Source organism: Micropterus salmoides, unplaced genomic scaffold (genome assembly GCF_014851395.1).
Source record: "Micropterus salmoides isolate LMB-PRFRI ecotype aquatic unplaced genomic scaffold, ASM1485139v1 Ms_hic_scaffold_8, whole genome shotgun sequence".
NCBI lineage: Eukaryota > Metazoa > Chordata > Actinopteri > Centrarchiformes > Centrarchidae > Micropterus > Micropterus salmoides.
In genome coordinates, this window is record NW_024044570.1 from 4,499,346 (window position 1) to 4,514,069 (window position 14,724).

Below are 14,724 nucleotides of genomic sequence, written 5' to 3' on the forward strand. Positions count from 1 at the left end.
GAGTATAAATATACTTAGTTATATTCCCCTACTACATTACATGCATTGGAAGGTTCTAGTCCTGCTTGTGACTGACGGTGTGAAGGCTCTGGTGCTGTTACCGGTGCAGGGATTTGAACCAGCGACTGCTTGTTTGCTCATGAACCTGTGTCCTCCTGTGTGCAGTATACTGACTACGTTCGGTACGTGGAGCCGTGCTTCAAGGGAACTCTGGTCCAGGCTGATTTGGACAACAGAGAGGTAAGACCATTATGTGCTTCATGGAGGCTTAAAGAGCTGACGAGGCATCTGAAGCAACACACACACGCACACGCACACACACACACACACACACACAGGGGAATACCATCAACACCACTGTCAGATCAAGCACTTGGCCTACTTTTTGGCACAGCAGGTCAACTCAGGGCTATGTGTGTGTGTGAGTGTTTTTGTACAGTACATTTAACTTTGTGAGGATCAACATGAGTTTGAGAACTGTAGAGTGCTCATGTTTTGTTTTTTGAGGAAGAGTGAGGACATTTTGGCCTGCTCTAACACCTTTAAAGAGCTGTGTGAGGGTTAAGACTTAGTTTTAGAGCTACTTTGGTCAGTTCACCCGCTGGGACTACTTTCTGTTAAAGAAGCGTCCAGATCAGGGGTTTCTCTGAGACTGAGACATAGCTTAGTTTACTTACTTATGTTATTTGCAGCCATACACACTCAACAAATGAGCCAAGACAGCCTAATATTGCTGTTTGACATGACTTCAGACCAGGGGTGGAAATTAACTTCTTGGCTCACCTGCCAATGGGACTAATAGATTAAAAAAAATCCACCGGCCAAACATATTTATTACCTGCCAAAATAATAACATATCTTTTTATGTCACGTAAACATTTGTTTCAGTACTTTCAATTGAGATAATAAGTTATTCTGTCAAATACAAGCTTAAACAAGACACCAGATTGAAATTTGAAGCAACATTTATTTATTGCTATTAAGTGTACTTTAGACATAACGGTAAATTGTGTTTATAAACTTATAAGATGCTTATTAATCATCTGATCATTGCTCACTCTTATTCATGCTTTGTCATTCAACTTAAACCTCATTAATACATTTATTTGATGCTCTGCTTCAGCCTCAGTTTTGCCCTCCCAAATACATAAAAAGAGGTCTGTCCGAAGGCATTTAGTGTGTGACTCTGGTAAAGTAGGAAAGACCGTAAAAGTCATCCAAACTGCTGTTTCTCTGAATCTCTTTAACCAAATCACACACATTTAGGATATTCTGTGTGATTTCCTTTTGATTACTAATGTAATATCTTTTCACTGAGACACAGGACAGACACACTGCTCAATTTTCACAAATTATGTTTTTCAGTTCTAATTACCATTGACCTCCATTGATGTGGGGGAGACAAATATCTGAAAGCCTGGACAAATAAAACCATCTTTATCACAACACAATCTGTTGATGAAGGATATTAATGTGTTTCTCTCTCTCAGCACTTTAAGGTGCTGGTGGAGGAACTGCATGTTAAAGGAGAAGCGAAGATCAAGAATGCTATGAAGGAATCCTTCAAAATCCTCAATGAGGTTTGTGTCTCTTTATGACAGAAAAAAAGACTGAAAATGAAAATAAACTCTTTTAATAAAACAAAACAAAATAACGTTGAAGCTCTGTGTGATTACGTTTATAAAATATTAACTTAATTTGTTACCACTGTTGCTGTTTGGGTTAATTAACTGATAAGAGCTCTTCTCAGATCGACATTTCTGTATTATAAATTCTTTATTCTAAAACCCCTGTAGCTGTAAGCTGTAATCATCAAGACAAAAACATGCTTCAAATAATTAATAATGAATCTAGAATATATGAAAGTTTTACTTTTTTAAATTAAATTTATGATATTCATGGAGATGCACTTGACAAATTTGCGTTCACTATAACCAGTTGACAGACAGTGAACCAGTGGGATTTGTGTCATACTGACACTAATTCTAAGAATAAATCATAAATCCTGAGTTGCATGTGATGCAGAGGACACTTAACAATCACTGTAATACCTGTGAAAGTATACACGGTTCCAGTATTGTGTGCTGAATCAAGTTGGACTGGAGTCATGTGAAGTCGTTGCTCTGTATGAACTCTGTTTGGTTGCAGGCGAGGTCGAACGGTCAGGGCAGCATGTGTAACCAGGCCATCATGCTGATCACAGACGGAGCCATGGAGGACTTTGAGTCTGTCTTTGAGGAGGAGAACTGGCCTGAGCGCAGGGTGAGAAACAGGGAAGGAGATCCTCGCAAGATAAGCTAACTTTAATCAATGAAATCTTTAGCGTGAGCACGCCTGAATGTTTGTGTGAAGACTACTGTATGTTATCACAAAGTTCTGTTATTGCTGATCCAGTTAATTTGATGCTTATATGGCAAAAGTTTGTTGGAATAATGTCATTAAGACAGAGAAGTATCACGTGCAGAAAAACTTTAAAAGTAAATGTCCTGGAACAAAACTCCTGTATCTTAAACAGCTCAAACGACTGGACCTAAATTGCATCATTATTCTACTAATTGTTGCTTTAAAGAATGAGAAGAGTCACAAGCCTGACTTGGTCCTGGGAGAGAGGGGAGTAACACAAAGCTGGATGAAGAATGTGCAGTCGGTTTGTTCAGTTTCAATCTATTATTGACAGATTGAAGCTTAAATGTAGCATCAGAGAGAGTTCAGCCCTGAGTACAAATAAAAAAATCACAATACTAAATAAAATACCCTAATAGAAAAGTTTCAATCCTAAACCTGACCCCCTATCAAGGCATAAAAACTCAGGAGAAAAGGGAATGGCAGCTCTCCCCTACTGGGCTTCATGGCGACAAGTTAAAGGTTGTTGTTAAGACACAAAAAAATAGTAAAAGAGTAACTTAAAATAATTAATTTATTAACTGGAATCTAACACCAAAATGACTTTCTTTCTGATAGTCTCTCATAGCCAGACCTCTCACCACACTTTTATCACTGGAGAAAGGTCTGGCTGAGCACATTATCACCTACGTATGGGGGAAAAGTCCTCTATCTTGTTTGTATCTCTTTAAACCAATCACAATCATCTTGGTATGCAGCGACGGTGCACTGCACCCTTGCAAAATAGTGTGTGTGTGTAGCAGGAAGCACCACATCAGTGTGTTTCTCTGTTCAGGTACGAGTCTTCACCTACCTGATCGGCAGAGAGATGACCTTTGCTCGAAACACCAAGTGGATCGCCTGCAACAACAAAGGTCAGCGGCCTGTGTGTGTGTGTGTGTGTGTGTGTGTGTGTGTGTGTGTTCACCGGTGTTTCTTTGCATGCATGCAGTCAGTTACTGTGTGTTTTCTCAGGTTACTACACACACATCTCCACACTGGCCGACGTGCAGGAGAACGTCATGGAATACCTGCACGTGCTCAGCCGACCGATGGTCATCAACCACGACCACGACATCATTTGGACGGAGGCCTACATGGACACTGTGGTGAGCCGAGCCGGCCAATCAGAGAGCTTAAAGGAGCAGTTCAGTATTTAGACAAGGGATTCATATTTTAGGCATCTTCCTTAATTGTATCAGATACGGTATATTGGGATGAACTACTCCTTTAAGTCAACATACTGTATAATCATCATCATCATCACTTCACCTTCATCTGTCTGTCTGCTTCCTCCCCTGTGTTTCGGCTCATTCTCCCATGATCCTCTGGGCCTTCCTTTCCATTGCTCCGACAGCTTCCCAACACCAAGGAGGTAAAGAAAAATTAGAAGTTGTTGTTTTAGATAAATAGTCAGGTCTTCTTGCAGGAGTCAACATGGAGAACGGTTCTCAAACTGTTTGTCTCCAGGTGCCCTCAAAGTAGTTTTAATACTGAGATTTTTATTTTTTTAACTGTTATTTAACCAGGCAAGTTAATAAGAACAAATTCTTATTCACAACCACGACATGGCAAGAGGAAGACATCCTCTTGAAGGGAGGGATACACGGGAATAAAGGGGTATGAAAAATAAGATAAACGGGGACAAGCAGATAAATGAGACATAATGTAAAAATAACAAAACACAAACAAACTTCACAATGGGATACAGGGCAAGGGCAACATATGATCAAATAGGACCGTGGTGACAGCAGTATGGACAACTAGTTAAAAAGTTGAATTAGAAAGAAAAACAGGCCATAAGGAGCTTTAAAAATTAAAACACATGGCACACGTTGTTAAAAGGATTAGGTTGTTAAACAACTGCAGACATCTGAACAAATATCCACTAGAGATTTCCTGAAAGCAGATAGGGAGTGTGAAATTGATAAAATATACATAGTACATTCTTCACACTTCATTTAAGGGAAGAGACATGTCTTCCTCCAAGGTTTTAGGAAGGTTTGAGCCTTTGGCAGGAGAGATGTCACTCCTGAGTGACAACAGCAAGTAAAAAGTAAAAAGATCCCCCCCAGACATGTAAAACATACACATTGTTAGTTTGGAACAGTAACGTGTGTCGGCTAAAGTATAATTTACACATCTTCTCCTACTAGCACATTAGAAATTCCTAGGATTGTGCAAATTTCTGTCAATATCTGAAGTTTTCCTGGTGGACACAAGATGTCCAGTCTCAGTGTAATGAATGTGCACTGGCAGCTTAAGGTTTCTACATCACATATGAGGCTTCCGAACTATTTGTGATGTTGTAAATCATCCTCGCAGTCCTGCAACATCTGATATTCAACAAACACAGAGAAACTTTCCACTCTCAGCAGATGAATGTGCAAACAGCCTCCTGGTGTCGAACTCTGCACAGTGAAGCTTAAACATCCACCTGTAGGAACAAGAAGAATATTTCTGTGTGTAATAAATAAGTAGAATGCGTTTCAAAACATCAACACTGTTTCTTTATACACAAAACTACAGAAGATTGACAGGTTTTGTTTGCTTTGTTTGCTCATAACTCTATTCACGTTCTCATTATGTGCTCCCACACTTTACAGCAAGAGACACATATATTAATTAATGACTCCCTCGAAGTTATAACATGTCCTCCTGGACTGTCCTGGCCCTTATGTTGCTTGTTATGTTTAGATTGTAGATATTGTTTACCACCAGAGGGTTTTTAAATTTACAAAGAACTGCTGCAGTCCTGTTGCGCCACCTGGAGTTTAACCTCAGAGCTGCCACAGTAAACATTGTTATATTAGTGTGTGTATATATATAGAGAATCTCCTTTTATATATTATATTATTTAGACTTAGATGATGAAAAATATTCTTTGTATATAAAATTAAATATAGATTATAATGTGGTCCCAATACTTGTCCGCCCAGCACTGTTTAATCCAAGCAGCTGGCGTATCAGTATAGCCGTGTAGAGAAGTAATGCTATTTTAAATGTCTGTCTTTATAAATCTTTTCCTTGATCCATCGTTCATTTCAGAAAGTGTGTGTTTTTTAAAAAATGACCACAGTGTGTGCTGAATGTTTTGCTGTGTCTCAGCTGTTCACCACCAAAGCTCAGAGTCTGCTGCTGATGACCTCAGTGGCCATGCCAGTCTTCAGCAAGAAGAAGGAAACGGTCAGTGTCGACTTGAACGCTCATTTGTTTAAAAATGATGTACAACATGTCACATTAACCTTGTTTTCTTGGCTTAGTTCTTATGATGGCTATGTTGCTTTGTCTTAATTTGGTCCAGAGGGAAATATCTCAGATTAGATTAACATTTCTGCTGCCCAGAGGATGAATCCTAATGACTGGTGACTTTTTATCTAAAGCAACCAGCAGGTCCAAGTGTTTGTCCAACACTTCATGACCTCCAAAACTTTCCACCTCAATTCCCATGAGCCTCGCACGGAAAACATGCAAAACATCTAGAATCCAAATTGTACATATTTTAAACCAGACAGATTAGATAAAGGTTTAGCTAAATATTAAAGATCCCTTCAGGACACGTATTAAAAACATATATACTAATAGTCAGCTTGGAACAATAATATGCGTCTTATATAGACGTAGATAGCAGATAGATTATTTTACTGGACAACAGGAGTGCAAGCGATGAAAACCCATCAGAGAACTAAAAAACGTTCTTCCACAGGAGCAGGAAAAAGACCAAAGGTGACTTGATTGTAGGTTACATTTAATATTTTACTCCACATGACAAAGCTGTTGTTGTATTGTATATGTCGGTTGATTAGAGGGGAGATTTCTTCAGATGTCTAAACTCTATATAATAAAGCCGTATTAGTGACCCCGCCGCCTGTCTCTCCAGCTGTCCCATGGCATCCTGCTGGGTGTGGTCGGCTCCGACATCCCACTGATGGAGGTGATGAAGCTGGCACCCAGATACATGGTGAGCTCATTCTGCCCAATTTCTCAGATTTTATCCAGACTGAGACACAAGATAACAGATTTCACGATTAAATTTAAACGTCCCTTCCATCAGCTTCAGCTTTCTTTTTCTTCCTCCGCAGCTGGGAGCTCACGGCTACGCCTTCCTTATCACCAACAACGGTTACATCCTGGCTCACCCTGACCTTCGCCCTCTGGTGAGTAGCCTACTGTTTCATATTTAGCTGAAGAGCCTCAGGAGCTCTGATTTACTGCATCGCTATTTAAAGTGAGAGCTGTACTCTGACCGTGTAGCAGATGACCTGAAGGGTCCATTAAGGGGGAAAAGGTGTTAAGTATTTATGAGGACAGTTATACAGTATTTCACTACTGACACACACATGCACGCAGTAACAGGGTGTCTTCTATCCTACAGTATAAAGATGGAAAGAAACTGAAGCCAAAGCCAAACTACAATAGTGTGGATATGTCCGAGGTGGAGTGGGAGGATACAGAGGAGACGGTAACCACACACACACACACACACACTAGTTTGTTCCTCTGTGCCTGTGGGGACATTTCATTTACTGTCATTCCCTACATGTCTAACCCAAACCTTAACCTTTAATCTAATTGTAACCTGAACCTTAAAACCAAGTCTCGACCCCCAGAAAGCAGTTCCACCTGGATATAAAAAACATGAAACTCAAACATATTATTTTAGTGCAGACTTGAGATTTTTTTGAGAGGTGGACTAAGAGCTTGTTGGAATGACACCCTTTACATATTGTAATATCATTTTAGTCTAATTCCGGGTTCAGACTACACAGTATCAGCCGGATAGCAGCCAGACCCAACAGGGTCATCGGAAAGGAAAATGGGTTTATCCCGTGTAATGTCATAACAGATGACAGCTGTTGCTGCCTCACGATGTCCCGACAGATAAATGTACATCTGCCACAAGTGTTTAGCTTCCACAACCTGCTCTGTGTTGTTGACCAATAGAAGTACAGAGTGCTCTTCAACTGTAAACATGGCAAAGAGAAAGAGGACTGATTATGTTGGTGATTTCTTTCTTTTTTACACTTTTCCAAACACAAGACAGCCACTATCATACACGCCATTTCAGACACCGTTATTTGTTTACATCCTTGTTACCGGCAGCCCCTTCACTCTGACATCTCTCCATTGTTGCTATGGATCCTGTTTGTGCATGTGTGTGTTTCAGACCTGTGTCTGTATAATAATAACAACAATAACTAGAACTGCAAGCAGTTATAAGCGGGATCCAAGCCTCCCGGCGCAAGCCGCCCCGCCCAGCCCCCGCGGAGGGAGCGCGAGTCGGCCCGGGTGCCCCGCCGACGTGCCGCATAAGGCCCCCGAGGTTGGTCTCGATGGGCCGTTCCAAACAGTGGCAAAACGTCCCGCCTTTGAAAATGCCATTGAAATGAATGGGATTTATTGAGAGATTTCAGCTTCGATTTTAGCGCCACCTGTGAGCGGAATTGCACCAAATTTGTCAGGTGTCATGGAGATATAAAATGAATGTATGTGAAAGAGAGTGTTTTTTGATATACAATTAATAGCGCCACCTTTTGGCCGATTGACACCAAATGTCACACAGCCCTTTGGCGAAGTCGAAGATCCCCAAGTTTGGTGTTGATCGGCCATTCCAAAGCTAAGTAAAATTTGCCCTGGTTGGAAATCCCATTCATTTCAGTGGGCTTTCCCACGGCCGTTCAGCTTGGATTATAGCGCCACCTTTTGGCCGAATTGCACCAAATTTGTCAGGTGTCATCAGGGGCCCATGGGGAACAATTGACCCAAATTTGGTGTCAATCGGACCTGCGGTATTGGAGATGTAAAATGCATTTAAGTCAATGGGATACATTTTTTGGGTCTTTAATCTGCAATAACAGCGCCACCTATGGGCACATTAGGGTCCCCTTTGGTGGCTGGTGTCAGGGGATGCTGCTGAACAATTTGGCACAACTTTCATGTCAATGCGACTTGTGGTTATAGAGGAACGAATTTTTGGGGTTAAAAGCACCACCTAGGGGCGAGTTGCACCAAATTTTTTGCACAGGCCGTCGGGGAGACGTCCCACATTAGTGGTCCAAATTTGGTGTCAATCGGCCACTCCAAAGTGAAGATATGACATCATTTCCTGTTAGTAGCATTTTTCACAAATGCTTGCTAGCATATAATTGCGACAATTTTTGTCGGATCAAAATTTCCTCTACAAACTTTCATCAGCTTGGTCCAGAGATTATCCGTGCCAAGTTTGTTGTCGATCGGACTTGCGGCTTCGGAGGAGTTAATTAAAATAAGTTTTTCAGTTTTCCGCTGGTACTGGGAACGTTTCCAGCCCACTTCGGCTTGGACCCCTAATAACTGAGTGAAAAAACATTGAATTAAGTATATTTTCTTTGCTGAGTCAAAGCAAGAATTGACTGACACTGTGACCATTTTAATAGACAAAACTCTTGTGTAGTGTGAACCCGCCAGAAGACTTTGTATTAAACTTGTTCTTGCCTCTGACTTCTAGCTGAGAACAGCCATGGTGAGGGGAGAGACTGGCAGCATCAGCCTGAACATCAGAGCATCAGTGGATAAAGGGGTGAGGAATCAAACAATCACAGTATCTTAATACAACACTTTTAAGTCATTAACACATTTTAATACAAGAACAGTTCTGATTTTCACAAAAAGTAGGGATGATACAATCTATCCTGTAGATTACAAAAGCAGAAAAACGGCCCTGTGGGGTGGTGCAATTAAACGCATCGGCCAGATGTGTCTCGTTATTGATTTGTCCAAGGGGTGCCTGCATCATTCTGCTTTAACCACGCAAGTAGTGATGTAATTTATGTTCCTGGCTCGTTTGAAATGAGCAACAGACGTAACACTGAGTTGTTGGTGTGAGCTGTGACAGCTGCCGTGGCTGCACAGACCGAGAGAAGAGCGCCTGTTAAGAGACACAGATAGAGAAGCCGCTCAGAGAAAATGTGAGATGGGGAAATGCAAATGCAGGTACAGATACTCACTGTCTGACTTGCTCTCTCACTTGTTAGGGTATGTAGTATGATGTAGAGTTAGAAAACAAGTCAGTTTCACCTGCCTTTTGAGACTTTTTAAAACATCAAATTAACAGTAGTGTTTCCAAAATCAGTGCACACCTTTTATCATTTACTGGCAAAACAGTGGAGTACAGTACTTAAATGTATACTGCTTTTTAAGTACCATTACAAGAGTACTTAATGTTGTGGTGGTATATTGTATTGAATTACACCTGTAGTTTCCCTCCAGCTCAGTAGTTGGCAGTAACGCTTTGTGTTTATTTCCAAGAAGAACTCTCCCTATTGGTCTCTGTTATTGTGTGTCAGCAGGTTTTGCTTTTAAAATGTCAGTTTGTCAGGACACAGCTGATTTTTGTGAGCTAACAACTGTTTAGCTAACCGTCAGCCTAGCATTAGCATATTATCTTTACCCTCAGTGTTTATTAGATAAGACTGCTGGCTAAGTGGCTTCCTGACAGTTCAGGCTAACAGAGGTGAGTCGTGTCATTGTTTTGAACTAAAGATGACACTTTTATCAGACAGAGTGACTTATTAAATCTAGCTGATGAGACTGCGTGGATGTACAGACACAACAAGCAGCTCTGCTTACAGCCTGGATGTTTGATTAAGTGTGATGAGGACCCAGCTTTCTGATTAATGACTGAACAGTAGCGGTGATTATAATGTGGTTTTCTTCCCCTCCAACAGAAACGACCTCTGTACCTCATCAATGACTACTTCTACACAAACATCGATGAGACACCTTTCAGGTAAATCAGTGTTTTTTTCCTCAAGCCATTTTCTACTACTTTTAAAGATTCGAAAAATGTTTACTTTTACCTTATGTGGAATCCCTCGCCCAACACAGCCCAGGCTTGTCTCCTCCTCATTAGTGCATCTGAAAACCATCCAGCATTTTGGCAACGCAAAAGTAATAAACTCAAAGTAACAGTGTATCAATTGATTATTGGTTGGCAGGCAGCGGAAAATAACGTCTTTTTTTTCCCCTTGGAACGTGACGTCACGTAAAAACTATGAATAAACAGAATCCATCTTGACTGCGTTCGAGCACCGTTCGAGTCCACCTCCTCTCGTCCTGCGCTCACAGCTCGGAACATGGACCGACTGCCGAGTGCTTTCTAGTGCTGTGGATGTGTTTTATGCATCGTTCAAAATAACCATCTGGTTTTAGAGGTTGAAGGGTTTCTTTCTTGACATAAATCCACAGAATAACACTGAAATTTTCTGTACACATTCGAAGATAAAGGATCTACAGGGGTACCAGATAGTAAAATAAGAGCAGAATTGTAGATGCAGGTTAGCAAGATGTTTTCAGCAAAACAACATGTTTTATTTAAATAGCCCAATATCACAAAGCACAATTTGCCTCAGGGGGCTTTACAAATCTGTACAGCAAACAACACCCTCTGTCCTTAGACCTTCCATTCATATAACGGGGAGGAAAAGTAAAGTGTTTATAATAACAATAAAACTGGTGATAAATATAAATCATCACCTGTTTATTCATCGAAATACGATGAATAGGATTTTTTCTCTCAAGGTACAAGGTTGTTTATTTGTCATTATACAGCACAAGGCTGCATAATGAAATTAAATTTGGAGTTCCTTAGTGCTACACACACAACATATAATCAACTTCTTCTCTCAGGTTCACGGTCAGTGTAGCAGGGAAAAAAACTCTGGTGTTTTGGTAAACTTGCATCTTTCAATTGCAGAACAGTGATTCAGGTAGAGGTTAAAGCAAACACGCAGTTTATTTTGATAGTGTGTCAGTGAGAGTCACTAAATGAATATCCTGCTGAACAGATTTCCCTGATATTGTTTATAGTTGAGGGAAATTTATTTGGATTTAAATGTTTCACTCGGTGCATCTTGGTCTCATTTCAAAACATCCTCAGCAAAATAAAATTATTATAAAACTAATAATATTGGCCAGTGTATCGTTGTCAGTTTTTTGCATCACAGATATCAACTGCATAAATCCAGTACCGACCTCTACCGTCACCCCTGCACAGCGAATTTCACCAAAAGGACTCTTTCTCACTGTTGATACATACAGGTGTATCTGTGTGATTGAACCACTAGAGGACAGAGTTTTACACAGTTTAAGATTAAACGTCCAGTCGAGGGCTTCACTGTCCGTTTCACCTTCTTACTGTGTCTCTGCAGCTTCGGCATGGTGCTGACGAGGGGTCACGGAAAGCTGATGTTTATAGGAAATGTGTCTGTGGAGGAAGGTACGATTTCCCGTAATTCAGATAACTATACTATAATCACTGATGTGTCTGACGCTGTATGTGTACAGGTCGATGTATCAAAACCAACATGTGTAGATGTGCTGAATGCTCCAAAAAAAATTTTTTTATCCATGCAACCACATACACGTGGACTTGGAGGCTGTTAACTGCACAAACGCTGCTCAAACTGAAGCGCAAGGACGTAAATCTGTAACTGACTGAAGTGTTTATACCTTCCTCCGCAGGCCTGCATGATCTCACCTCCCCAGACCTCAGCATCGCCTCTGAGTGGTATGTGAACAAGACATGGATGAATGAGTCAAATAGATCAGCAAATGACAAATATTGTTTTATTGTACCGTGAATTACAATTTGAGGGAGGGGTCAGTAGTGAGAGCAGGAATAGCAGAAGGTTAATCAGTCTACTTAAATCATTTATGTGTAATGGGAGTAAAAGTCAGGACTCATGTGATTAAAGTCTTTCCCTTTTCCTAAAATCTTGAAAACATTAACCTCCCAGCAGCATGTAGGCAGGTTTCTGTGTAGCTGTTTATCCTGGTCTTTTCCTCAGGACGTACTGTGAGACGGACATCGACCCCAGCCACCGAAAATACTCTCAGCTTCAAGCCGTCATCCGCTACCTGTTGGGGAAGGAACCCGACCTCGAGTGTAGGTTTCTGACACTAAAATAATAATCCTATGAAGTGTCACTCTCCATATATTTCTGAGATACTTTTTATTGACAAAATGAGAATCTGACAACATTTAACAAGTTCCTGTTCAGAGTTATGAGAGTTTATTTGACCTTGACTTAAAAGTTCCCTTTGTTTGTTTGACTGTCCAGGTGATGAGGTGTTGCTGCAGCAGACGCTGTTCGACGCCGTGGTAACGGCTCCACTAGAAGCGTACTGGAACGCCCTGATGCTCAACGACAGGTGAGACCTGAGATATTCAGCACATTTACCGTTTTATACCTGAAAGGGTCAGTTCACCCAAAAAGACACAAATAAAAGAAACAAACAGTTTGAACTGGAAATAGTTTTCTGTCAAAGATAAACGGAATAATTAAACTTCATTAGTGGCAGTGTCTTCAAAAACTCTCTGCTGTTTAAGTTTTCTCTGGTGTGACTCCCGCAAACAAAATTCTGTTCACGTTTGTGGTGTTATGAGCTGTCATTGTGCAGATTTTTACTCTTAACTAACACGACTGTACGAACTGACGAATAGCCTTTTTAAAAAAAAAAGAGGATGAGAAAAAAAAGAGGATGAGAGTGAAGTCAGCTGTTGGGTCATTTAGTTTGTTTGATCTCCATGTAGCTCACTGCAGGAGAGACTAAACAAGCTGTTAGATAATTGACTTCCATCCTCTTGTATTTGTGTGCAGGGTGGAGCCAGGAATTGAGACGGCCTTCCTCGGTACTCGTGCCGGCCTGATGAGGATTGTGAGATACGCAGGAGTGGAGGCCAGAGTGGCAAAGTAAGACTCAACCCAGGCAGTGTTCACAGGTTAAGTGTCCAGTTCACTTAAGACCAAATCTCAGAACAGTATGAACAGTCCAAGTCACATTCAGTCTGATCTTTTCCACTTTGGATTTAGGCCAATTTCATATTTGGTCCAAATCAGAAACGGGTCAGATTTTATTAAATGTGTCTGGACCGTCAGATTTGAATTCATGCGGACTCACTCTGACGTCACTCTTGAGCGACCGTCATTGCAATGAACGCTGAACGCAAACATGGAGGACGGCTGTGAAGGAGTAAGTCAGTGTAGGGACTAGGGCTGTCCCCGACTAATGTTTTATATAGTTGAATCAGAATTGTCACGTAAAAAACGATATTCTTTGTGTGGTTCATCAATGTTGATAAATGATCCAAACGTCCGGCGAGGTGCGGACAGCTCGGCGCAACAACGGTGAAATTAAGGCTCCGTCTCTACAGTTCCTCTTCTGCCACTCCACACTCACAACACATAAACGTGTAGAGGCCTACACATGCGCACTGATGCCCCCTACCTTAAGGGTTAGGGTTACAATTCTGGATTTATTCACACACTTTAAAAACATTTATTAAAGCTTTCTTTGTTTAGTTTTTATTTACAGCATTATATGTTGAAATGTATATTGTAATAGGTTGTATATTAACTTATTGGGAGAAAACTGGTAGTTCTATGTAAAATCAGACGTTGAGCACCTCTGTATCGCCAAAATGGCGTGATCCTTGTTTAGCTGCAAAGCTTCAGCTGTGAGATTGACCTCTTCGACTATTCACTTTCAGGCCACAGCCAGTTCACACTGAAGTCTGATATTGGTGATATTTAAAAAAAATAACATGTAGTCAGTCAATCAAAAAAATCTGATCTGGACAATATATCAGCAAAAAGAAACTCAAGGAAACAAAAACCCAGTTGAAAACAAAAAACAGCTTGTTGGACAAACGCAACCAGCCTGTCTAACATACCCTGGTTTATTATTATCATGATCATTATCAGCATTATTCATTCAGGGACAGTCCCTGCCGCCTCTCGTTCATTCAGTCCATCTCACATTTGGAGCTGATCATCACAAACAGTTCACAGCTGCTGTGTTCGCCTGAGCTTCGTGACAAAGTGATCAAAATGCCACGATGCTACAGTCCAGGGACGAAATACTACAAGTTTCCAGGCCTTCTAGATTAATTCACCAGTTAATTTCTGTGGTAGGTTTCAAACTGAAAATGTCATCTGAAGTTGAACTTTCACTCAACAGACGGTTTCTGACTGATGTTGATAAAGACAACCTGTACACCATCGATCACTTCCCCCTGTGGTACCGCCTGGCAGTGGAAAACACTCCTGGAAGCTTCTACTACTACCCCGTTAACGATAAAGGTCCGTCTCTTCAGCGCTCGACTTTTATTTCTGCAACAAAACAGTAGATTTTTTTATCATTTTCATTAGATGTGTCCCTAATCGGCTAATCCAGGTTTAAATGTTCTCTCAACAGGAGTGAAGTACGTCATAGCGACGACAGCAGTGACGGTGTCATCTGAGGTAAAGACAGCCGTGGCCGGAGGTGAGTCACACTGCAGCAGCTCTGATTCAAAACACT

The 14,724-nt window shown here is 41.0% G+C and overlaps 1 protein-coding gene across 1 annotated transcript in view; it reads left to right on the forward strand.

Moving 5' to 3' along the window:
- Positions 1-14,724, forward strand: part of LOC119893321 (voltage-dependent calcium channel subunit alpha-2/delta-4-like) — a 164,186-nt gene that overhangs the window by 100,751 nt on the left and 48,711 nt on the right. Inside the window, exons 10-28 of the mRNA XM_038705395.1 lie at positions 166-240; positions 1,491-1,580; positions 2,149-2,262; positions 3,179-3,257; positions 3,358-3,491; positions 3,740-3,757; positions 5,491-5,568; positions 6,263-6,343; positions 6,465-6,539; positions 6,758-6,844; positions 8,870-8,941; positions 10,089-10,150; positions 11,571-11,638; positions 11,884-11,929; positions 12,210-12,307; positions 12,483-12,573; positions 13,023-13,115; positions 14,383-14,504; positions 14,620-14,688. Coding sequence (XP_038561323.1) covers positions 166-240; positions 1,491-1,580; positions 2,149-2,262; positions 3,179-3,257; positions 3,358-3,491; positions 3,740-3,757; positions 5,491-5,568; positions 6,263-6,343; positions 6,465-6,539; positions 6,758-6,844; positions 8,870-8,941; positions 10,089-10,150; positions 11,571-11,638; positions 11,884-11,929; positions 12,210-12,307; positions 12,483-12,573; positions 13,023-13,115; positions 14,383-14,504; positions 14,620-14,688 — 1,552 coding nt within the window. The remainder of the gene's footprint in view (positions 1-165; positions 241-1,490; positions 1,581-2,148; positions 2,263-3,178; positions 3,258-3,357; positions 3,492-3,739; positions 3,758-5,490; positions 5,569-6,262; positions 6,344-6,464; positions 6,540-6,757; positions 6,845-8,869; positions 8,942-10,088; positions 10,151-11,570; positions 11,639-11,883; positions 11,930-12,209; positions 12,308-12,482; positions 12,574-13,022; positions 13,116-14,382; positions 14,505-14,619; positions 14,689-14,724) is intronic.